The sequence below is a fragment of the Talaromyces atroroseus genome, assembly GCF_001907595.1.
Source record: "Talaromyces atroroseus strain IBT 11181 chromosome Unknown scaffold_4, whole genome shotgun sequence".
Lineage (NCBI taxonomy): Eukaryota > Fungi > Ascomycota > Eurotiomycetes > Eurotiales > Trichocomaceae > Talaromyces > Talaromyces atroroseus.
Genome location: NW_017971436.1, coordinates 1,641,265 through 1,663,218, shown reverse-complemented (window position 1 = coordinate 1,663,218; position 21,954 = coordinate 1,641,265). Strand labels below are relative to the sequence as shown.

The following is a 21,954-nucleotide window of genomic DNA, read 5'->3' as shown; positions in this document are numbered from 1 at the left end:
ACGTAAGATGATCCCCATACGAACGAAGTACATGGAGAACCGACCAGCAAAGCTAATCTATGCGACTGAGGCTAGCGCCAGAGCAAGCAAGCTGCTGTCAGCCTGTCACACAAGATAACTAGTTAGCGGTTTCAAGGGTTAGCTTGATCAACCGGCATAACCCTATCGTATGGTTACCCTACCAGTACATATGAGCTTGACAGTAGCGCACGACTAACTGCTAGGGGCTTTGGCAGCCAAATGTCTTGGATAAGAGACAATTCTTCCATCAAGGTCTACGCCGCTTCTCAAGATCTAGGTGTTTATCGAGAAATTCATAACTTTTCTGTGCCAGTAGCCCCCAGGCCCCAACTTTTGCCGTCAACCCGCCGTCGCCCACTTTATCAGGGATCCAGACCTCCTTCTGATCTTCCGGGACCTTTTTCAGGGCATCATAGATGTAGATGGTACTCATGTCTGCTGCGGCATAGATTGTCTGTCCTGCCCCAGTGAGAAAGACCGGGCATCGCACATTATCCAATATCTTCCCTCCTTTGGCGATGTCCAGAGAGAACTCCTGGAACCGTCGAAGAGTCTCCCCTGGGGTAGAGGTGCCCATCATCCAGCTTCCCAGACCAAACTCCCAGCGACTAGGGAAGTCCATGGCCAGTTGCACGCGAACAGAGAGGTTGAACACCGACTCCGGGATCCATCCAGTTTGCCACAGATGCGCATAGAACTTGGGCATGCGCGTCAGTGCCAGAGTCCAAAGACTATGGAACGGGTCCACGGCCACACACGCCTTCACCCGGGGGTCGATCGACGCTCGGAGGGAATAGTATGCCCCCATCGAGGCACCGGCCACCGCAATGCGGTCTAGATCCAAACCCAGCTCCGGATATGTCATTGCGATATCAACCACGTGGTCCAAGACTTTCTCTGTGACGATTTCGTAGTCGGGTCTCATGGGGATCCGATCCTTTCTCAACACCATCCCTTGGCCGGGGCCCTCGAAGGTCAGTACCGCGTACCCCAACTCCACCCCGTTTACCACATATAAATAATACAACTCCTCCTGCGTGGCATCGGCCCCTCCGCAATTGATCAAGACGGGGGTCTTCGCCCCCGCCCCCTTTAGACGCTTGTCTGGCGTTGGGAGATAGAGATATCCGGGTAGTAAGGTTCCGGCCTCCAACGGAATCTGCAGTACTATGACCTTTTCATCCATATACGTGATCGCTTCTCGAAAAAGCTCGATGGATCTTCCTGCGCTCTCCAAAACCCGGGTATCGGAGCTGGGCAGTAAATAGGAGCACGCGCGGAAGTAATTAGAGGATCGTAGATAGGCTCTTCGCGCTGAAAAAAAGTGACCTTGGGTCACAGCTTCGCGAGCGAGAGCCGAGACACGCTCGCCTTGTTCGTGCCAGGCACGATACCAGCTTTCTGGATCGTGCTTCTTGATCTTGCCTATGGCCTCGATGAATTCCGCCACATCGCAGCCGCCAAACGGAGCGCTACCCAGAAGACGCGTGAGTTCGAAATCGTAAAATTTGCTCTGAGAAAATCCGACCATTTTCCTTTTTTCTCGTAATGCTTCCGAGACACGGGACAAAGAAATATAAAGAGACCAGTGAAGCGACGCTACTTCTTTTTTTTTTTTTTTTTTTCCCTTCTTTTTTTTTTTTTTTTTTTCCTCCCTTCTTTTTAGAGAAAGAGTGGATAACTTGAACTCAATGACCCGTATAATGTTGTTGTTACTTGGGCATCCCGCTGACTGGTCTCGAGGCTTACGAATAATATATGGCTTCCATTTTTATATAAGCGTCCGATTGGGATATTCGGAGCTAAATCACAGAAGGTGTGAAGTTGGCGTGATACGATTATGGGCCTCTCTCTCTCCCTTTGTAAATGCATTGCCATTTTATTGGTAGAATTATCATATCTCTTCGTCCTCCTTCGGGCCTATACGTGATCGATTCTAGAGGTCAACCAGAATTCGGTTATTTATGTACTTGTTCATTCGGAGACATTCAGAGACATTCAACTCAAATTCGGAGCCTTTTATTCGTGAAGCGTTTTGAGGGGGTTATTCTATGATCGAGAGCATATATTTATATTACTATTGTCAGTCTACAAGAAAAGAAAGGAGATTCAATAACGAATAATGATATGAGGCAAGGAAAATCTAATTACATCCACGTTCGGAGAAAGATATCAGCGATTCATTCAAGATGGCGTCGTCCAGCCTCGTAGCAAGCATTATCCGTGTTGCACCACTTGCAACCTCTTCTGCTGCGTAAGACCATTCATTTCTCCCTTTATGTACTTCAAGCAATTAATTTCTGTGACTGATGATGGTTTTCTAAAAAAAAAATTTCTCAGTCTCATGTGCTCCGCAACGCAACATATCACAATGATCTCCATTATCAATCCTCGCATCCCGCCTACCACCCGTCACTCGCTCTGGTATCCGTTTTTCATTAGCTACAAGAGAGTAGTCTTTCTGTCTGCACCATGTCACCTCTCAACAATCCTTTTTAGTTTGTTAAACCTTGGCTATTCGTCCACCTCGTCGTTCACTTGGCTAGCAGCCATCTTTTTCGTCTTTGCCCATGCCTATCCTCTTCGCGTGGGGCTGGAGCACTTCAACTTGACGGCTGAAGATTGGCAGAGAAAGTCACCCGAGGAAGGATATCGCTTTCTCAAGGGCTTTGTCGATGTGAATGGGTGGAGGCTGATATTGATCGATTTGCCTGGTTGGATATGTGTTTTTGCGGCTGTTGCTGTTCATTTGAGGTTCTAGACTTTTATATCCATAACTATGCACAGGAGCAAAAGAGTAATAAATATCGACGAGGAGAAAAATCATTCTGAGAATTATTACAACTACGTTCAAAATCACCAGAGTCCGTAAAAAAGGGCAAGGACGGCCATTCCATCTACTTTAAACTGCACCTGGATATACATCACATATAGTCCTCCTATGTTGACTGAAGCGCATATAATCCTTTTTTTTTTTGAAGAGCTCAACCTGAGTAATACTTTTTAATCACCTAGCACACCCAGACTCATATCGGAGCCTCGGTATGCAGATTTTCGTCTGCGGATGGCATATTGTCACTCTTCTTTTGCACCTCTGTCATACCGTACTCTGTGTCTAATATTCTGCGCAACGGGACCTCTTTCTCCAAGATAACTAGGAGGAAACCCAGGGCGGCGAAAGCAATGGCAACTTGCCAGGTTCGCCGCAAGCTGGCCGAAAAGACTGAAATGACTTGTGCGCGCGTGTTGCGTGAAAGGGTTTCGAGGAAGTCGGCGGTCGCATGCTCGTAGGCCTTGCCTCCGACCAGCGCAGCCACGACGGCTGGATCGGAAATTTGAGCCGAGAGCTCATCTACGCGATTGTTGAAGATGGCAGCCGGGATAGTCGTGCCCCAAATCAGTCCAAAGCTTCTGATAAACGCCCAGGTGGCCGTAGACAGGGCATTGTCGGCGTCGGTCAGCTCGGCTTGGACCGCTGGCAGCAAAGTTGGAATGGCCAGGCCAGCCCCGGCCGACTCGATGACTTGAAAGATCACCCACTTGGCCGTTGAGGAGTTTTCATCTAGAAGACTGAAAAGACCAAATCCTATGATCATCAATGCGTAGCCTACATGATGAATCGGACGGTAACGGCCAAACTTTGCAAGAAGGGCCCCAGCGATTGCAGCAAATGGGATAATGATAAGAATCGTGGGTAGCAACTGCACCCCCGAATAGCTTGGAGACGATCCTAGCACGCCCTGGAAATAGACCGGAAGGAAGTATAGGGCCCACATTGTGACCACACTGTGCAGAAATGTGAGGATAAATGCACCGAGGGAGGTTCGATTGGAGAAGAGGCGGATTGGCATGGTTGGGCTCAGCGCAAACTTGGATGTTTCGAAAAGAAGGAAACCAACGAGCCCGAGCAAGCCCAGAACTAGCGAAACGATTATACGATAGGAGGACCACGGATACAATGTACCAGCCCATGACAAAGCGATCAAGGTAGAGACAATCGACCCGACAAAGATGGTGTCTCCGAGACAATCGATGCTGCCTAATTTGGTTGCCAAGGTGGTCTCCTTCTGGTATTTCACACGCAAGAATAGGATCAAGAGCACAAGCGCAAAGCCTCCCACGGGCAAATTCAGATAGAATACCCATCGCCAGGTGGTATGCTGCACGATCAGCCCCCCAAAAAGCGGACCCAGAGCTGTGCCAATTGCGATGAGCCCGAAGATTAATGCCAGATAATTGCCGCGTTCTCTAAGTGGGAGCAAATCGCAGACTATGAGTTCCACCAGAACATTAATCCCACCAGCTCCAATACCTTGCACCGCTCGACCTGCAATCAACATGGCGATGTTGTCGGCCCCTCCACAAATACCACTGCCGAGAGTAAAGGCTGCGGTGGCGACGATAGTTGGCCATCGTCTACCAAACACGTTGGCGAGCTGGCCATATAGAGGTTGTAGGGCAGTCCTGTCAAGATCAAGGTTAAGGTTCAGGTTCCACTAAGCAAAACTCCTCGAATGTAGGTTGATAGAAGAGAGACGCCCGCCCCCTTCCGGCGAGGAAGACTTACATGGTAAGAAAGTAACCATTGACAACCCAGATATAATTGTCTGCTCCGCCCAGGTCACTGATAATGGTCGGTAAAGCGGTCGAGGTGATGGTCGCCTCGAGCGCTGTTAACAGCCCTGCAACACAGATAGCCACGATGATAGCCCAGAACCGGACTCCTTTCTTTTGGCCCTGGCCATTTTCTGTTGAGATGCCTGTATTTTCTGGGCGACCGCCATTCTCTCTGTCGTCTTTTGAAGAGTCGGCATGATAGCTTGTAGGGGCAGATGCGGTGTTCTGCTCTTTAGCCTCCATCTCGACTGATTGTTGGAAAACGTAAGATATAAGAAAGGGAAGCGCAATGGTTCTATTTGTCTTGTGAGACCCTTTAGTGTCACCTGTATTTGTTCTTTGTCTCTCTCTATTATACGTACCCGAAGGCATTGCGTACATGTACGTGCTAGGCGGAAATATTGCCACCTAGGACTCAAGAGTCAATATGTAACAAAGAATTCCAATTTCTTTTACATTCCACAGTAGATTTTTTACTTCCCCCTCACATACTACGTATGATATGGTTTTTGTGGACATTTCGGATTCGGAGGGTTTGTTTTTTTTTTTTCGGAGGGTTTCGGAGACGATACATACATACATACCTAGGTACACAGTACTTCACCGCCACGATTTTTACATACAAAATCTACAAAACCCTACTTGACCAGTTAGAAACGAAGGACGAAATTCGGCCGAAAAGGGATGAAAAAAACGAAAAGAATAAGGTGCTTCCGGTTTCAGAATATCATATCAGCTTTCGGCGTCTGAAGATCGCCTGAAGAAGAAGTCACCACAATGAAAGAATAAATAAAGCGGTATGCTCCATGAAGTGATTTATTCCAAAATCCAACGCCTTAGCAACAACGACAAGGATTAGAAGAGGAAAAAGAAGAGATCTATACAAGAAACCATGGCAGCTCCCGACCACGTCACGATGAAAGATCTCAGTGGTATATGGGTTATGGTTAGTCAAAGTCAAAATCACCAGCCTCTTAGTTTGATTGTAAACTGACTAAATTCTTTTGCATTCTTTGTTCGACCGAAGAGTAAATCGCTTTCGGACGACATGGAACCGTCTCTCAAACTGCAAGGCATCCCATGGGTCATTCGTAAAGTGGTCTCCTGGGCGACGATTACTGGTCGATTAAAACAAACTGTCGACGAGAACGGTACAACTTTGATCAGCATCGAGCAGACGGCGACTAGTGGCATCAAGGGTGAAACGGAGACACACCGACTCAACTGGAGCCCAGTCACGCATGCATCGACCATGTTTGGTTCACAGACAGTTCGAAGCAGATGGGTTATTCTAAACGACAATGCTAAGAGTGAGGATGGGAGAGCACTGGACCCTTTCCTTACTGAGGGTTGGTTGGATAGAGAAAGCCCACATGTGCAAGTTTCTATACAGAGTGAAAAGGGGTGGACAGCGGAACAGATTTGGGGCTTTGCACAGGTAGAGGAGAAAAGGTACCATGTTCGGAAGTTTCTTGTGAGGAACAATGAAGAAGAAGCAAAGGTACAGATAGTTTATGAGTGGCTTCAAAGTTGAAATAGGGTGTGTTCATTAAGGAATAGCCAGATTGAACTATGTAGCTCGTGCTAAAATCTCTTTTATATAATTTGTTAGGCATAGTTTGTCTACATACGCATTTTGGCAATTTCAATGGCAGTACATATTATTACTTTTAGAGATCTAAATTTAGATTTTGATTCTTTGTTTAATTTCGAATTGATTGATATATAGATTGTCAATAATGAATATTGTAAGGAGGTTTGAGTAGTTAGTTAACTAGAGCTTGAATGTGAGTCTATACTATAGCCCTCTCGGAAACTTCGATTGGATTATGTACCGCTAAATATAGCTAGGATAGAATCGAGTACCCCAGCGCGAACTCAATTTTTGAAATTAAAGTTGCCAGTGGCTTGGTTTAAGTTTGGGAGGGTGTCATGGATCCACCCCGGATTTGGAGGCACACTGGTAGTTTGATTATTAACTTTTTTTTATTAGAAAGAATGGGGGGAAGGAGGGGGAGGGCAAGCTAATTTGCTCTCACTAAGATACCATAGTCTCTACCACTTGCAAAAATTGACGAGGCTTTCTATGAACGTATCAACGCGAAAGGAGACGCATATTAGGAGACTTGAGTTTTGATGATCTGCTTTCACTCAGAAAGGCATGGCTGGCTGGATGATACGGTGAAAACAATATCTGAACAAAAGTGACAAGCGAGATATATGCAACTTTTCTAGGTACAGAGATAACCCTAATTTTTCACACATACCTTCGGCGGCCATCTCATTGTTATCTCTCACTTCGTCCGATGCAATGTTGTTCTAATCGTTGTTAGGGCAACCCATGACTATGCGTTATAATCTGCCTCCTTTTCCTTCTTTTTGGTTTTCTATTCTTGCAACACTTCAAGCTCCGGTCTGTGAGGCCAATCCTGAGTGGACGTCCAAACAACATGACGATCAAACTGCCTTCGCAACGCTTGACAGGTTTTCATTCGACGATATTTAGGCGGCCATGCACGAAGGGCACGAACTTTTCGTGAAAAAAGGAAAAGGAAATGCTCGAGAGCCTGGCTCTGATTAATGCCAGTAGAGGCAACTTTGGATTTTTGCAGACTGCTCGTAGGCATTTCCATCCACCACGACCATTTACGATGAGTCGCCAATCATGGCTACCCGTGAAAGCTTCTTAGGGTTTACTCCCTTCTCCCTCCCAAGCCAATCTCACAATATTCGCAAAAAGAGACGGATTCCACGGCCTTATACCAGAATCACCACCCCAAATTTGCTCCAGGCCCATGTGCGTCAGGGACCTTTGTAAGAAGTTGTAAAGCAGACTCAAGCGACCAGCACATCTCGTGCGTGAGGGGTGCCGTTGGGTTGACTATGCGATAGACATAGATATGCGACGCGTGTCTGAAAATTTCGGCTGTGGCAACCATGCGCTGTCGGAGCTGTTCGCAGCCCAAGCCCACGGTGGCGGCCAATGGTTTTGAATCTCAATCATAGCAGGAGATACCAACTAGAGGCTCTGCATTTTGGTCTATAGTTGTAGCTCGGAGCTGTTCCTGGAGTTCACTGGCCTGTCTCTCTGCCTCTTCTAAGCTCAAGCCGCTGTCCGGCTGTTTTGCTGCTGCACAGAGTCGGGAAGCCGCTACCTACAAATATTGATCATGAGTCAAAGTCCTCGAACACGTAGTGAAAGCGCTCACTCACCAGAATCTTCGGCAGCCTGATTGAGCATCCGAAGAGTGCGTCGATTGAGTCGACGGGCCCGCTTTTCGCTTCTATACCTAGCCACTTATCGAGTTCTGGCATGGCCGGTAATCCCAAGTTCATGGCGCTTTGTGTATCAAGCACGCACACCCACGTCTTGAGGAACGAGTCAAGGTCAGAGCAGTTTCCTCGGGACTGGATCCAGCCACGAATCGCATTATAATGGCCTCTCCACCTTGTTGGGCCAGAAAAAAACCTTTCAGGTGATTATGCGATGTTAGCAGCAGGTTAGTAAGATAGTGAGTATATCAATCATGCACATATCTGACGCTTCAAACACACGGACTATTCCTGGGAAGAACAGCGTACCTCGTATGGCACTAAGAGCAGCATAGACGCCAAGGTGGCTGGGTCCCTCATCCTATCCGACGCCAGGAAGCGATCACGCAAAGCCCTGACCGCAACGTGTAGATATTTCCTCGACATACTGTCAGCCGTCTGCTGCCACCGACTATGATGCGCCGCTGCAACGGCCAAGGCGGCGTTGAGGACAGCCGGTTCCTGCATTGCCATGGGCAACAGAGCGCGATACCCGTTCCCGTCATAGTCAACGGCCAGTGCTATCCTAGCAATATTTTCTGAAGGAGACCAAGTTAGTTTTGTTTTTCGGTATTTTGATTTTATTCGACAGCTGTGTGTGTACACAGTGCAAACAGTGCAAAAGATTCTATCTATCTTATCATCACGTGATTTTCTATCCATATCTGCGTTGGCCCGAGCGCTTTCGAACTGTCGCCTCTCACCGCCTCCTTCCTTCCTTCTTGGACGCGATTACGTCGACCTTCAAATTTCCCAGCTGTTCTCTGTCTTCGATCTCGCTACGCCTTGAAAAGAAAGATTGCCTTTGTATTGCCAACTTGCATAACACCTGTTTTCATGTCCCGAATATCGCGTCTGTGTTGTCCATTCCTGCACTCTAGACCGCCCTAATACCTATCGAAACCGATTCGCTTGTCCGGCACGTTTCACCATGCCGGCGCGGTCTCTCCTTGCGATGAGCACACGAGTTGCGGTGCAAAACGTCAGAAGTATGATAATTCCGTCTGGATGTCTGCTTGTTTCTTTGTCAACGGTGTTACAGAAAGCTAATAATTGTCCAGGTCTGACAGATATCGGGAACATCCCGTACTCGCTAGCGAGACCTTTCTTACTCAAAGTCGAGAGTCCAAAGCAGTTGGTAAGTGCTTTTCCTTTTTTTGCCTTTCTTCTTTCCTTTTCTTTTCTTTTCTATTTTTTTTTTTTTTTTTTTACCCATTATTTTCAAATCAAGTTATTTATGAGTTTTGACTTTAAACAGCGAGAACTCGAGAAAAATTCGCCCCACATAATGCAAGATGACCGGGAGCTATGGATGGAATTCATCAAGCGCGACATTCCTCGATGGGAGCAGTACGACCTCCCCGAAGAATCAGACTGCTGGTACGATATCTACTGTGACTTGGTCGAACAGTTTCAAAGCGAACTCGAAGAAGGTGCGCTTCAGCTGAAGCAAGCAGTGGACAAGTTTTATTCGGACAAGGCCAGCAACGCAGCAGTCCTCGTCAAAGACACCAATCGACTACCGAAGCCACGGCGGCGGTTTCATACAGGCAGTAGGACAACCGAGTCTAAGAAAACTGGCTTGTTCAGCAGCAAGAGGAATAAGGTTCTGGCCGTTCCCACGCATCAGCTAAGTACTGGTGCGTCGCGGATCAATCACGTTCCCCAGTGGCTCGTCGATGAACATAAGCAAGTTCCTTCATCTACAGCGCTACGAAAACGGCCGGACTCTGTGGCATCCAAGTCTGGCCCTTCATCTACAACGCCACCGGTCACCAACGCCAGGTCAAGTCAAGCGACGCCGACGCGGGATGCTGCTACTAGACCTCGGATAGCTCAACCCACTTCTCAGTCAGCGACCTCTTTGACGAAGAGTCAGACAACTCCTAGTTCTCGGCCACTTTTGCCCCTAAAACGCCCCTCGGCCGGATCACCGCAGCGGACACAGACAGGACACTCTGATCTAAAAGGGGAACCACCCGTGCGTCCCTCACCGACGCCAGCCAAATCTCTAGTTCGAAAGCGACCTATAATAAGTCAGCCGAATGTTTTCATTCAGCAGAAAAAGAGAAGAACATAATATTCAAAAATCAACCGATGCTACGTAGTGATTTTCTCACTACTCAGCAAGACATGAACATCCGATATTCCTCACGCAGACCTCATTGGTCACAATTACACATGTTGATAGAAACCTTTTCACTATTTTGCATATGCATTCGGGGCGTTATTTCAAGGGGCATGTCTCGTTGGTATCGTCACTCAGAACTGGAGTTGGGTAATTCTGCGGACAAAGGATATTTACATTCATCATTAGAACTACTATGGAATCCCATAGTTACGGGTTTGTAGGTTGAAAAGAGCATACTACAGAACAAGGCCATAACTTCTTCTCTACACCAGACTTTTACACTAATTAGGTCAAGTTGCATTTCCTCAATTCGAAGCACAAAAAGAGTGGTATCCCATCATATCACATTATATTAACGTCTAGTACAAGCTTCATTCAATCATCTGTCAAGGTCAAATGGATAATAGTAATTGCATCCCAAGAGAAAGCCACGTCTTTGGCGCAGCAAGGATATGGCTCCTCCATCTTTACGATACGCATTCGTTTTCATCGGCTCGAAAGATGTTTCGCTTTCAAGGATAACAATCCGGTCGGAATCAATAAAAGATCGCCGGTTTCGGTCAAAAGGAGAAATTAGAGGTATGTTGTTGCTGGGTATGTCATGGGCTGAATAACTGTGACTTGAACTGGACGTGGAAGATTCGAAAGATTTATGAGGACCATCCACCACGCAAAGCGAGGACTAAATGTAGTGTTGCGCCTCCTTCCAAATTGTATTCGGCTGCTGTTTTGTCGTCGGCCCTGTATAAAGTATCATCATGATCAGTCTCTCTCAAGGGATAGGGCAGAACAACGCAAAATCGCACATTTGCTTTCCACCAAAGATTAACCGTTGCTGAACTGGAGGGATTCCCTCTTTTTCTTCCACGCGTTCCTTTATTCTCGAGACCTTTTTTTTTTTTTTTTTTGTTTTCCAAGTAAGAATTTCGCTCGGGACAAAAAGATGGCCGTCGTTCTTCGAAGAAGAACAACAACAACAACAACAACAGAGGAATGGGTAGCGTACTTTGTAATCGGACTCGATGTCAAGCTCGATCTCCTTTCCAGTGAGCGTTCGTACTCTGTGATCCAGGAAAGAAACCATTAGTACCAATGTCTAAGCAAGCCTGCATGACGTTCTCTCTTCCCCGCACTGCAGTTTCTCAGGGCAGCGAGGAATGGACCGACTCACTTGATCAACATTGTGCCGAGTGACGGTTAATCTGTGAGGACGTATTTCTAGCTTCAGGAAGTCTCTTCACAACAGAAGTGAGGGAGAGAAAGAAGAAGTAGAAGAATGGAGGCACGTAGTACGTTGTGCTTAGAACCAAACCACCCCACCTCAGACGCTGCCTACAGGCTACAAAAGGGCAGCACCGCCTTCCTTTTTGGGCCAAGGCATTTCAAACTGATCAGCCGGCCAGCAGATGCTTTCGCTGCTTCTTCGTATTTGAACCTCCAAGCTACTCTGGTCTTTGTTTGTAATTTTTTGAGTTCCTCATACTCTCTCTGTGAGACTTCATTGCCCTTGTATGCCTCAGGCAATCTGTATGCGGTGTTTGCACTGTTTGTGTTTACTTTTTGTCGGCAGAATATTAGGCGGTACATAGCCGATTGTTCTATCGATATACTCACTTTTTGTTTGTTTTTGAATACTACTGCCTACGATGATTATATTTATTTACTGCTTGTATATGCGTGATACTCAGTTAGACTGCTAATGCTTCCACTTTTGTGGAAGTAGACATGAAATTCTCACATGCCTATCGATGCCGGGGAAGACAACATAGCGGATATAGTTATATATATGCACCTGGGTGCATTGGTATATTGTTGTCCTAGATTTCTAAGTTTGTTCCAGTGGACATGCATAAAACATAGAACATAAAATGTAAGAGGTCAAGGTGAAGTTACATATATGGAATTATTGATATGAAATGAACCAATAGCCAGTCTCTCTCCGCTCGGCACAATTGATCTCTCGGTGTCCAAGATTGCGGAACCTGTCTACCTACATCACACATCCAACGAAAGCGCTCATCATCGAATTAACAACTCAGTGATCGGCTTAGCTACATATATATAAATCACCATTCATCATCACTCATAATGGCAGCAGTCGTATTCGAGGACCTCTCCGGCACTGCCACCACGCCGAACTCGCAAAGCGCCAATCCATACCAGCCTCTCATAGAGAACGCAAACAATGACCCAGTACGTACGACCACTTCAATTCAGATTCATACCCAAAATTATGCCAGTGACCTTAAGCCAACATACCTTGTCTCTATGGAAAACATAGCTCCAAATCCAATCCCGCTACTCAACACACCGCACAACCAGAAATGAAGTGCAAAGGTCCATAATCCTAGACCCATCTTTCTCAGCATGGACTCTTGACCCTATTCTCGCAAAACTAGATGGTCCTAATAAAGACCCAGGCTTCGTCGATGATAGATTTTGTCTTGTCTTTTGGGGCCGGCCGCCGCGGCATATTCGCGACATGATTGATAACATACAGCAGGAACTGCGCAGTGTTGTGCCTGGTACGTATATTCACTGAGAACCCACCTACCTAACTAGTCTGTTCATGGGAGATTAACCTGAGTGGACATAATAGACATGTGGTTCATGCCCCTCGAAAACCTACACATTACCGTCCTGGAACTAATCTTCTCCGTCTCGGAGTCCGAAGTCGAGCGTATAGTGGAAACATTACTGCAAAATGGCACGGCAGAAAAAATTGCGAACACGACTTTCGATCTGCCGCAGTGTCAACGACCGCGTCTAGTCCGGCCGATGATAAGTTTTGATGCTGCTGCTATGGCGCTTAGTTTTGTGCCTGCTGCTGGAGAGAACCAACAACAAAACGCAGAGGAAGAACTAGAGGAAGGTAGTAGTAGGGGCAAATTTACGTATCATCACCTGCGCAAAGACATCTATGACAAAGTTGTTGCGGCAGGCATCAAGCCTGCTTCGAGGTATGCCGTTCCATCGGCGCATCTTACGATAGCCCGGTTTATCAATCAGAATGGGTTCCTTTGTGATGATGGAGTGACCTTCGATCATGCCAAAGTCAAGCGTGTGATTGATAAGATAGAGGAGCTGAATGATAGGTTACAAGCACAATATTGGCCAAAAACTGACGCTGCTGGTGGTATACCGCATGGAGGTGACTGGACAATAGGTCAAGAGAAAGGTCTTGACTTTCGTAAGGGGACGTTGTGGTATGGTGGTGGTGAGACTGTGTTAATTGGCAAGGGGTATTAAATCGCTTTGCTGTTGGTCCTAAGTTGTTGGATATATTGGACTATACTACACTATTCACAGATACGAACCAACTTGTGTAGCTCGGTAGATAGAAACTTGGTTCATTAGTACATTTGACACAAATACAGGATAGCACCTAAATAAAAGCAGCGTGGAATTAATACATACATCATTGTGGACTTCGTAACATATCATAATCTCATCACAAGCGGCCGTAAGTTGATCAGATAAAAGGAACAGAATAGAAAACAAGCAAACAGAAAAGAGTAACAACAAAATGACGAAACGCAAAAATTAAAGAATGAAAGCAATCAAACCCTGCTCGTAGCACGATCTTGAGATCGCCCAGAAAACACGCTGTGCAAAAGGTTCTCAACAGTATTGGCAAGTGGATCGTCTCCCCGTTCTGGTAGCTTTTGTCCTCGAGCATCGAATCGATCGGGCAAGTCAACCGTAGATTCAGAGTCAGAAGCCTTCGAAGTGATATATGTAGATTTGGAAGTTGGATTACGATGGCTAAGATGGTGATAATGATGGTGACGGCCCCGATCGTAGCCATCGATTGTGGAGTCACTGTCGTCTGTCTCATATCCTCCTCCGTCGGCAGTGTGTGATTGATTATTATTTCTATCGGCTTTGGCATTGTCCCCAAGGTCAAACGAAACCGACTTTGACTGCGACAACGGTTCAGGTTGACTGGCAGATCGACTTCTCGAGTCTCTTTCGTGACCATCATGGGACAAATCTAGTGTCGATAGTCCTCTTATACCTGGAATACTCCATTAGCATCACATACATATGCCGAATTATGCAGTTTCCTGGACTTATCAAAACCCACCATCTGCTTCGTGAGAATCTTCAAGAAAAGGGGCACTCACAATATCATCAACTCTACGCGGTTGGGGGGCGTATGGTTCATTGCCAGGGGGCGCTGCAGGTGGAGGCGGGTATCCATGGGCCGGTGGAGGAACCGCTCCAGAAGCCGAGGGATAGTCTGTCTGATTGTACGATGCAGGAGGAGGATTGGGTGAAGTTCCTGGTGGGGGAGGGAAGCTATTCGTGTACGGGTAATAATTTCCAGAAGCCGGCACTGGACCTGCTGGAGGTGGTGTCGGCGTGTATGGGGCTGGATCGTACGGCTCCTCGTAAGAATCGGTATCTCTGTCATCATCATGGCCTAAAATAAGATCAGCAACTGATCGTGAAGCTTTGCATTCTTTGTAAGGTTTCAGACTTACGTCGACTTTCCCGTTCACGGCTGCGACGGTCTCGATCCTTTTTGTCTTTCATATTGTTGGAGACCTTCGATGCAGCATAACCTAAACCAGCTGCTGCGAGACCAGCTTCTGCCAGATCACGAATTCGGCTACCGCTTCGCTCTTTCTTCCCGCGTCGACGGTGTCGGCGACGATGACTTCGATCAGATCCCGAGCTAGACGTACTATATCCGCGGCTTCGAGTGCGGTTTCGAGCCTCTCTATCGGAAGGAATCACGGCGCCATTGTAATATTCTTGTTGACTGGCAGGGCGGCCGTAGTAGTCTGCCGAGGGAATAGGGTCATGCCCGTATTCTATAAGGCCTGCTGATTCCTTTGCTGGATCTGGCAAGATGGGACCTCGACTGCGACTGCGGCTTACGGAGCGGGAGCGACGTCTCTCGCCTTTATTACTCTGCTCTCGTTTAGCTTTGTAGTTTTCATAAATCCCAGCGGCAGCTGCGCTTCCTAGTCCCGCTGCAACGATAGGGAGACTCTGTCTAAGGCGACTTTGAGACCTATGGCGAGATTTACTGCGAGCTCTTTCAATAAGGCCTGCCGCAGCAGCACCTGCAACTCCCGCAGCAGCCATATGTGAATTTCGGCTTTTCGATGAGCTTCGTGCATCCGCACCGCGAGACTGTGACCGTCGTCGATGACGCGAACGACTCCTTCTATCGTTATTGCCCTGTGAGCTATTTCGAGCTAAAGCAACAGCGCCTGCAATGGCTGCAGCACCAAGGCCGATACCAGCAAGAGTCTTCGCTCTGGAATGAGATGATGAGCGACTGCGACTGCGACGGTGGTGGCGGTGGTGATGGCGTGACCCGCCGTCGTCTTCTAGTGACGACGATCGTCGACGACTCTTGCTACGATAATGGTCAATAGCATTAGCAGCAACAGCACCTAAGGCAGCAGCACCAACATCTCTACCAACGCGACCAACACCGCCTGAGACCTGACGGCCTTGGCTCTTGCTACGGTGTCGGAGAAGTTCTGCAGCTCCTACGCCGATAAGTGCCCCCTCAGCCACATGGCGTCTGTGATGAGGAACTTCGTCATCGTACTCGCGGGTTTCCTTGCGAATATAGACCATGCTGTCGTCGCTGCTATAGTCGCGGTCCCGTTCTCGATCACGGTGCCTTCGCGTGCTGACTTGAGAAATAGAGTCGTGGGGGCTGATCTCACGTCTCATGCGGTCGTCATCATACTCGCGGACACGTCTTTGATAGTAATATTCGACATCTCGAGGATCCCGGTCAACGGCCTCGGAACGGTGAACAACTTGGTAGTCAGGTTCATAAATACCGCGCGCTACTTCCCATGTTAGCTGACAACTCATAATGATATCATGATTTATGGGTCGCTTTCAAGCATGTGTAAACATGAAATGTATGCTGCATTGCAAGGATACAGGTATGACATGGTACTAACGTTCATAATCCCGATACTCGCGGCGGACCTCATAATCGGACTCATGAGGCTCTGTTCTACGGCGGATCACTAATTCCCGTTCACCAATGCCGGAATCATCGCGACGAAAGAAGTCACGCTCACGGTCACGACTATCCTCGGAAGGAATCACGTAACGCTTCACTGTGTAGGAGTTGCGATGATCAGAAGGCCGCGAGTACTCATCCCATTCGCGGTCTCTTTCTCTGTATGTATAGGACATGTTGAGTCTCAATACTGCTGTCGCAGACTAGACTAAGCAACAGCACAAAAACTAGACGAAGCGTCTGCCAGTCGTATATGTTGTTCTTGACAAGAGAGATCAAACTTGAAACAAAGAAAACCCGAAGGGAAAAAAGTGACGAACGAAATAAAGAGATATATATCAGCAGGCGGGGTGCAGAACACTGCAGAGAAACAGAGAGAAGCCGGGCCTGCAGCTACTAGAAGCAGTGGGCCTGGCGATGATGGTGGGGTCAAGGCAAGGCAAGGCTGGGGCGACGGCTGTAACTCAGAGCGATGATTTTGCTTGGTTGCCAACGAAACAAGCGAGGAGGTGAGGTTGAGCGAGTTAAGATGGCCACCGGGGAGAGGAGGAGGGGGGGCGAGGGGAAAAGCCACAAGGCGAAGGAAGATTCACGTGAGGCTGGGCTGAGCGATGACGTTGAGGCAAGAGTCAGCCGCACTTTAATCGGTTGGCGTGCAGATTGTGCCTTGGGGCTTGGCGTGCAGAGCCACGCGCTGCGAGGATATTTTCGCTTCACTAGGCCATTGTTTATACATTATTTGCTCGGTATATATATATATATATATACATACAGTTGGTTTTGTATATTCAACCATGGATTGCGGCACGTGGTTCCCGTCGGCATTCCAGGGAAACGGCTCGAGGCTGCTTCCCCACGTAGCCTCACTTCGCTACGCAGAATAGAAGTCTTGGTGCAACAAACACCGCCTCGCAAACAGTGTCCGATCTAGTACATACTATGAATCGCGTAAAATTTTGGAATTTTATTGTTGTATGTGACAATTCCCTGCCCTCTTTTCCTGCCTTGTTCTTTTTTTTTGCAAGGTCAACGGAAAAAAAGAATTACAATCGCTTTGATTCATCGTTCCATAACATGAATGCATGACGACAATACCCCCTTTCTTTTTTTCCAGAGCGAGGGCATGACAAAGGAAAAATTGAGATAGAAAAAGGACTTTGAATCGGAACAAAAACCGAACACCTAGTTTGAAACCCCACTCTCCAGCATCGTTGCAATCTTCATTTTCGGCGCATCTAGAACACGAGGGCGGCACCCTTGGTCTTCTTGTCACCACTGTAGATAGGAAAAAGGTTAGCGCTATAAATTCTCCTGAAAGAGACAGAGCAATACATACCCCAACTCGAAGTGCTTGCATCGCTTCAGAGCCAACTGGGCCTTTGTCTTGCACTGAGTGCACTCCAATCGGAGCACGACCTTCTTGGTAGTCTTGGCCTTCTTGTGGAAGACGGGCTTGGTCTGACCACCGTAACCGCTTTGCTTCCGGTCGTAACGACGCTTACCCTGGGCGAAGAGGGAAGCCTGTCATAGCGTTTTGTATCAGCACCCAGACGTCCATCAAGAAGTTTTCCGCCATTTATGTATGTGCATATACAGATGGGGTGGCGGGTTCCTAACCTTTCCAGCCTTGTACTGGGTGACCTTGTGCTGGGTGTGCTTCTTGCAATCCTTGCCCTTGCAGTATGTGCGGCGGGTTTTCGGGATGTTGACCTGAGAGAAAATTCCATCAGTGTTTTGTCATTGCAAATGTTATGCCCCGCGACGTAAATCCCTGGATTTGAGGAGGCCACGAAAGATGATCGGAAATGTTCCACGTTATCACGCGTATTTCGGGCAGCGGTTGCATGACAAGACATATTGTGATTTAGCGACGGCGTGGACAGCTTTCTGTCGGAGGTGATTATTAACATCTGTTTCCTTTTTTCCCTTCTCTCCAAGATAGTCGAAGAAAAAATCATGTCCTTTCGTTTCATTGTCTCTGTCCCATCCGATTCAATATCTTCATATGCGAGGTCTTGACCATCCATCTGTGCATCACCGCATACCGCTCCAATTCGTCGACCCCATCTTTTTCAGATTCCACGAATTTAAAAAGTGTCTCGTTTCGGTGGTCGTTGTCGCCGATTTTTTCGTTGTCACACGCATCGATTTATAACAAAATTCACCCAACCGTGGCCCGTTTTCGCGATCTTTTCTTCACGACACCCAAAACCAAAGACATCGCAGTCACAGGGACTATAAAGCAGAAAGTGAGAGGCTTACCATTTTGACGGTATTGACCGGAGCGCAGCTTCGTAATGGTCGTTGAGGTTGTCGAGTATTGTCGATGAGGTTTAGCTGGGTAAGGATTGCTTAATTTTGTGTGTGGGCTAATGCCCTACCCGAAAGCGAGCTAGCCCTGATCTGGTGGTAGCGCATACGGTCACGTGAAATGGAGTTGTTCAAGATGTGGCTATTCCTGATCGGTGTCTTATCGTGCGCTAACCCTAATTAAGTACAAGTGCACCGCAAAATGCACTAGTCCTTTTTAAGCCAGAGCATATCGAATGCATCACAAACGCAGAAGGATAAAAAGAGACAAGAAAATATTCTGAGTTAACTTTTATCTTGAAACTACAAACAAAAACACTCCCATTGCTGCTCGACGGGTGTTTTGACTTAGCCTCATCGAGTGTCTGCTCCAATCGATCGACTGATCTGTCTATCTATCATACCAGAAGGATGTAGGGATCGCTTACTAACCTGTTTACCTGCATTCAAGTCTTTTGAGTCACTGATGACCTCGAGCTTATACCTAGGTATAAGACGCTATTTTACTTTTCTTTTGCTCATCACTTTGCCTTTCCAACAGTGATTTTGATTTTATCAGTGATCGTAGCTAGACACAATACCAATCGTGGCGAATCTATTATACTAAAAGGACCTATGATGAATGGATCCTCCCAGTGCACCAACACCACTAAGACTGGCAGTAGGAAATTATCCTCACTAGAGCAAGTGACGATACCTTAGTTGTCCTGCATGCCAAACGGACGGTAAATCAGCGGTTCTTCTCGCGGTACAACAAAAAGAGATCCCAAGGGAGTTCACCGGTCTATATCCCTACAGAGACCGGTTACTTAAGTCAAGGTGCTGATCTAGAAACTCGAAATATCCAAGTTCACCAGTGAATCGATCGTCTGGATGTGCAGCTTCAACGATAGTGTAGCATATTCTTCTATCCATTTGTTTAAAGAACGGCTATGCCAAGCACAAAAAAAGGAAGTAAAGAAATAACTGCCTTGCATCACTCGATCGTATTTCCACGCTGACCAGCCGGTCTTTTAGAGAAATTACCATTACTCGCGTCACATATATGAATCCAGTTACGCTTTTGAACAAAAGAGAATAGAGAGCGAAGGACATTTCAGATATTAAGCAACTAGGTAACTAATTGGTAATCTAGGTTTGGCTCTTCGGTGCTCGCTCAGTGGCAGAAACAATTTACCTACTTGTCATAACATCTGTTTGTAATATCATTGTAATTGCTGCCTGTTCATGGATCCATGAATGCTTTATGCCATTTATACTAAAAGTTTCCAAGGTCATGTACAGCTCATGACTTCGTTCATCTACCTCCCTTACAAAGCTCACCATAGTCTCGATACCATCCTGGTACTTAGCGGCTTGCTCGAAAATGATTGAGGGACTGTTTGACTTCTGTCATATCTATCCTGGTGAGATATTTTCGCCGCGGAAAAATGACCCGTTATCCTAACTACCGGAGTAGATATGTACGAGAGAAAGCAAAACAGGATCTAAAGTGGAAAAGATCTTACGAGGCCGAAGAAAGTAGATATATCGCGCTGCTGCAGCTCCCCTGATGACGAGAGGACGAAAATAATATCTAGACAGCTGTCTATCAAACCGTTCAGTCCCAGAATACGATGCCGACTTGGGGTCTGCACTATACAAATCGACGACAAGCTAAACGAGACACGCCGGCTGTGTTACAACAGTCAACAGAAACTTCGGAAAATATAGTTGAACAAAGATGACAACTGCTATGCTAGAGAAGTGGTCATAGCCCGAAAGCTGCAGTATGCCCTGAGTGACGTACCGTATGTCTGGAAGGAACAGCGAGAGGCCTGTCGCCTCGGTGGAGAGAATGCGGACATTGCGAGAAACTGTTGAAGCGACTTGTGACCCCCTCTTTATTCCGTTCTAACAAGCGAACCGGGGTTTATGGTCGTTGTACTCCTGAATGTGGCTGTTATGTCAAGAACAGAGGAGGAATCTATGTGCCAGATCCTTCGACTACTAGGTAAAGTAAAGGGAGCCACACTAGCCTGTCAAGTCTGACAAGAAGAAATCGAGAAGGGTAATTGAACGAGTCTCGAATGACTTTTAGACAGTCAGTATAGTGTCTGAGGTTCTATACGAGGACACTATCTCGTCCGGCAATTACTAAAAAGATGCCATTGCTTCGTTCCTCTGCCTTCGCCTCCCTCCCAACTCCTCCAAACTCCTCATGGCCTGCTCCTCCTTACCCACAGGAACAAAGATATGATCATGAAAATACGCACCCACAATATTACAGCTTATCTCTTCCTTGGCAAACCTGCTCGAAATCGTCGCCATCAAGCCCACCGCCTCAAGGCTGGAATGGACCTTTAGTAAGATCTTTTTGCAGGGAAATGTATACCCATGATCATCTTGGTTAGTATTCTGGCGGCGGTAATAGTAGCCGTGTGATTCCGCCAATTCCTTGGAGGTGATTAGAGTCAGACCCTCAGGTTCTCGGAATATAAGTTCGGATTGGATGGTGGAGAGTGGAAGGGAGGAGAGCGGTTGTGTGGTTGTGATGAAAACATAGGTTTCGGGAGAGAGAATAGGTTCGAGGGTCCGGAGGAGGGTAGCGAGGTTGGTCTCGCCTATGGGCATATTTAGGTCGATAAACTGAAGCTTTTTATATGATATTTGTGATGTGTCAATTTTCGATGGTCGTCTGTCGCTCAATATATCGCTGACTAAGCAAATGATGGACCACTGTGATTGGTTCCTTGCTCAGCTCTATATTCCGTATCGAATACGAAGATTTTTCGGTCTTAAAATCTATAGATACTAGCGATAACGACACTCCTCGATTGAATTTACAAAGTTAGACTAATTTTTGCATCCATCCACGCTAAGGATTGAGGGAGCCCGATGCCGGCCTGAACTTTCGGCAAACTAGTCTGAAGGTAAGGCAATTTTTGTCTTGGATGAGGTGGCCGACACAGGCCCAGAACCCCAGGACGAGGATTTCGAGAACAGAAAATCTCTCAACTTCGAATGACAAGTGGCAATAAACAGGGGTTGGCGTTATTTTAGTATTCTTTGGTCTACGCAGCATGTAAAAACTTGCTGCCGTCACATGTTGTATCCGGAGTATCCTGTGCTGGGAGCCCGGATTCCAAGGCACCGATGTTGTTCCAACTCGGTGTATCCCGAGGTAAATCCTTCGTTTATCACGACCATATGATTTCATTATTACTTTGTAACTAATTTCCCCTCTTCCTGTTGGTGCTTGAATGAGGTCATGGTATACCCCCAATGCTACGATGATATGCAGTGTCACTTTCCTTCCAGAAGCCCGGTTTCTTCTACTCCAATTGCTGTAAGCGGGTGAAATGTCTTAATGATGTGGAACATCGCCCCTTTCCGCACCTGAATTTTCTAATTTCCCCCTCGTTTTCTTGCTTTGTAGTCGTAGTGTGCGCTTTCCCTTACTAAGGGGCAAAAATAGAAATAAAAAAAAAAATAAACAAAGTCCAAGACGTGGGAAGCGTTCATTGGCGTCTGTGCCAGAGAAAAATTCCCCGACCGTTTCGGGCCCAACAAAACCAAA

General features: G+C 47.0%; 9 protein-coding genes across 9 annotated transcripts, besides 1 other annotated feature; 4 read left to right on the top strand and 5 right to left on the bottom strand.

The window, feature by feature from the left end:
• Nucleotides 1–268: 268 nt before the first annotated feature.
• UA08_04447 (hypothetical protein) lies at nt 269–1,552 on the bottom strand (the record flags this gene model as incomplete). The annotated part of the gene is made up of 1 exon (XM_020266771.1): nt 269–1,552. One exon carries the CDS (start codon nt 1,550–1,552, stop codon nt 269–271), a length of 1,284 nt encoding a protein of 427 aa, XP_020120894.1.
• Nucleotides 1,553–2,210: 658 nt separating this feature from the next.
• UA08_04446 (hypothetical protein) lies at nt 2,211–2,782 on the top strand (the record flags this gene model as incomplete). Its single annotated transcript, XM_020266770.1, has 2 exons — nt 2,211–2,275; nt 2,362–2,782. 2 exons carry the CDS (start codon nt 2,211–2,213, stop codon nt 2,780–2,782), a joined length of 486 nt encoding a protein of 161 aa, XP_020120893.1.
• Nucleotides 2,783–3,047: 265 nt separating this feature from the next.
• On the bottom strand, nt 3,048–4,881 carry UA08_04445 (hypothetical protein; the record flags this gene model as incomplete). The annotated part of the gene is made up of 2 exons (XM_020266769.1): nt 3,048–4,485; nt 4,589–4,881. The coding sequence occupies 2 exons, from the start codon at nt 4,879–4,881 to the stop codon at nt 3,048–3,050; spliced, it is 1,731 nt and encodes a 576-aa protein (XP_020120892.1).
• A 649-nt stretch (nt 4,882–5,530) lies between these two features.
• UA08_04444 (hypothetical protein) lies at nt 5,531–6,172 on the top strand (the record flags this gene model as incomplete). The annotated part of the gene is made up of 2 exons (XM_020266768.1): nt 5,531–5,584; nt 5,666–6,172. 2 exons carry the CDS (start codon nt 5,531–5,533, stop codon nt 6,170–6,172), a joined length of 561 nt encoding a protein of 186 aa, XP_020120899.1.
• Nucleotides 6,173–6,447: 275 nt separating this feature from the next.
• Nucleotides 6,448–6,494: a repeat region (Identified by RepeatMasker using a combination of RepBase library and repeat library created with RepeatScout).
• Nucleotides 6,495–8,881: 2,387 nt separating this feature from the next.
• Nucleotides 8,882–10,030, top strand: UA08_04443 (hypothetical protein; the record flags this gene model as incomplete). Its single annotated transcript, XM_020266767.1, has 3 exons — nt 8,882–8,939; nt 9,012–9,088; nt 9,209–10,030. The coding sequence occupies 3 exons, from the start codon at nt 8,882–8,884 to the stop codon at nt 10,028–10,030; spliced, it is 957 nt and encodes a 318-aa protein (XP_020120898.1).
• Nucleotides 10,031–12,169: 2,139 nt separating this feature from the next.
• Nucleotides 12,170–13,410, top strand: UA08_04442 (hypothetical protein; the record flags this gene model as incomplete). The annotated part of the gene is made up of 4 exons (XM_020266766.1): nt 12,170–12,274; nt 12,363–12,606; nt 12,681–13,271; nt 13,391–13,410. 4 exons carry the CDS (start codon nt 12,170–12,172, stop codon nt 13,408–13,410), a joined length of 960 nt encoding a protein of 319 aa, XP_020120897.1.
• Nucleotides 13,411–13,641: 231 nt separating this feature from the next.
• Nucleotides 13,642–16,261, bottom strand: UA08_04441 (hypothetical protein; the record flags this gene model as incomplete). Its single annotated transcript, XM_020266765.1, has 4 exons — nt 13,642–14,099; nt 14,169–14,507; nt 14,569–15,900; nt 16,021–16,261. 4 exons carry the CDS (start codon nt 16,259–16,261, stop codon nt 13,642–13,644), a joined length of 2,370 nt encoding a protein of 789 aa, XP_020120896.1.
• Nucleotides 16,262–17,320: 1,059 nt separating this feature from the next.
• On the bottom strand, nt 17,321–18,350 carry UA08_04440 (60S ribosomal protein L44; the record flags this gene model as incomplete). Its single annotated transcript, XM_020266764.1, has 4 exons — nt 17,321–17,360; nt 17,422–17,606; nt 17,703–17,795; nt 18,348–18,350. The coding sequence occupies 4 exons, from the start codon at nt 18,348–18,350 to the stop codon at nt 17,321–17,323; spliced, it is 321 nt and encodes a 106-aa protein (XP_020120612.1).
• Nucleotides 18,351–20,531: 2,181 nt separating this feature from the next.
• Nucleotides 20,532–21,008, bottom strand: UA08_04439 (hypothetical protein; the record flags this gene model as incomplete). The annotated part of the gene is made up of 1 exon (XM_020266761.1): nt 20,532–21,008. One exon carries the CDS (start codon nt 21,006–21,008, stop codon nt 20,532–20,534), a length of 477 nt encoding a protein of 158 aa, XP_020120635.1.
• Nucleotides 21,009–21,954: the final 946 nt, after the last annotated feature.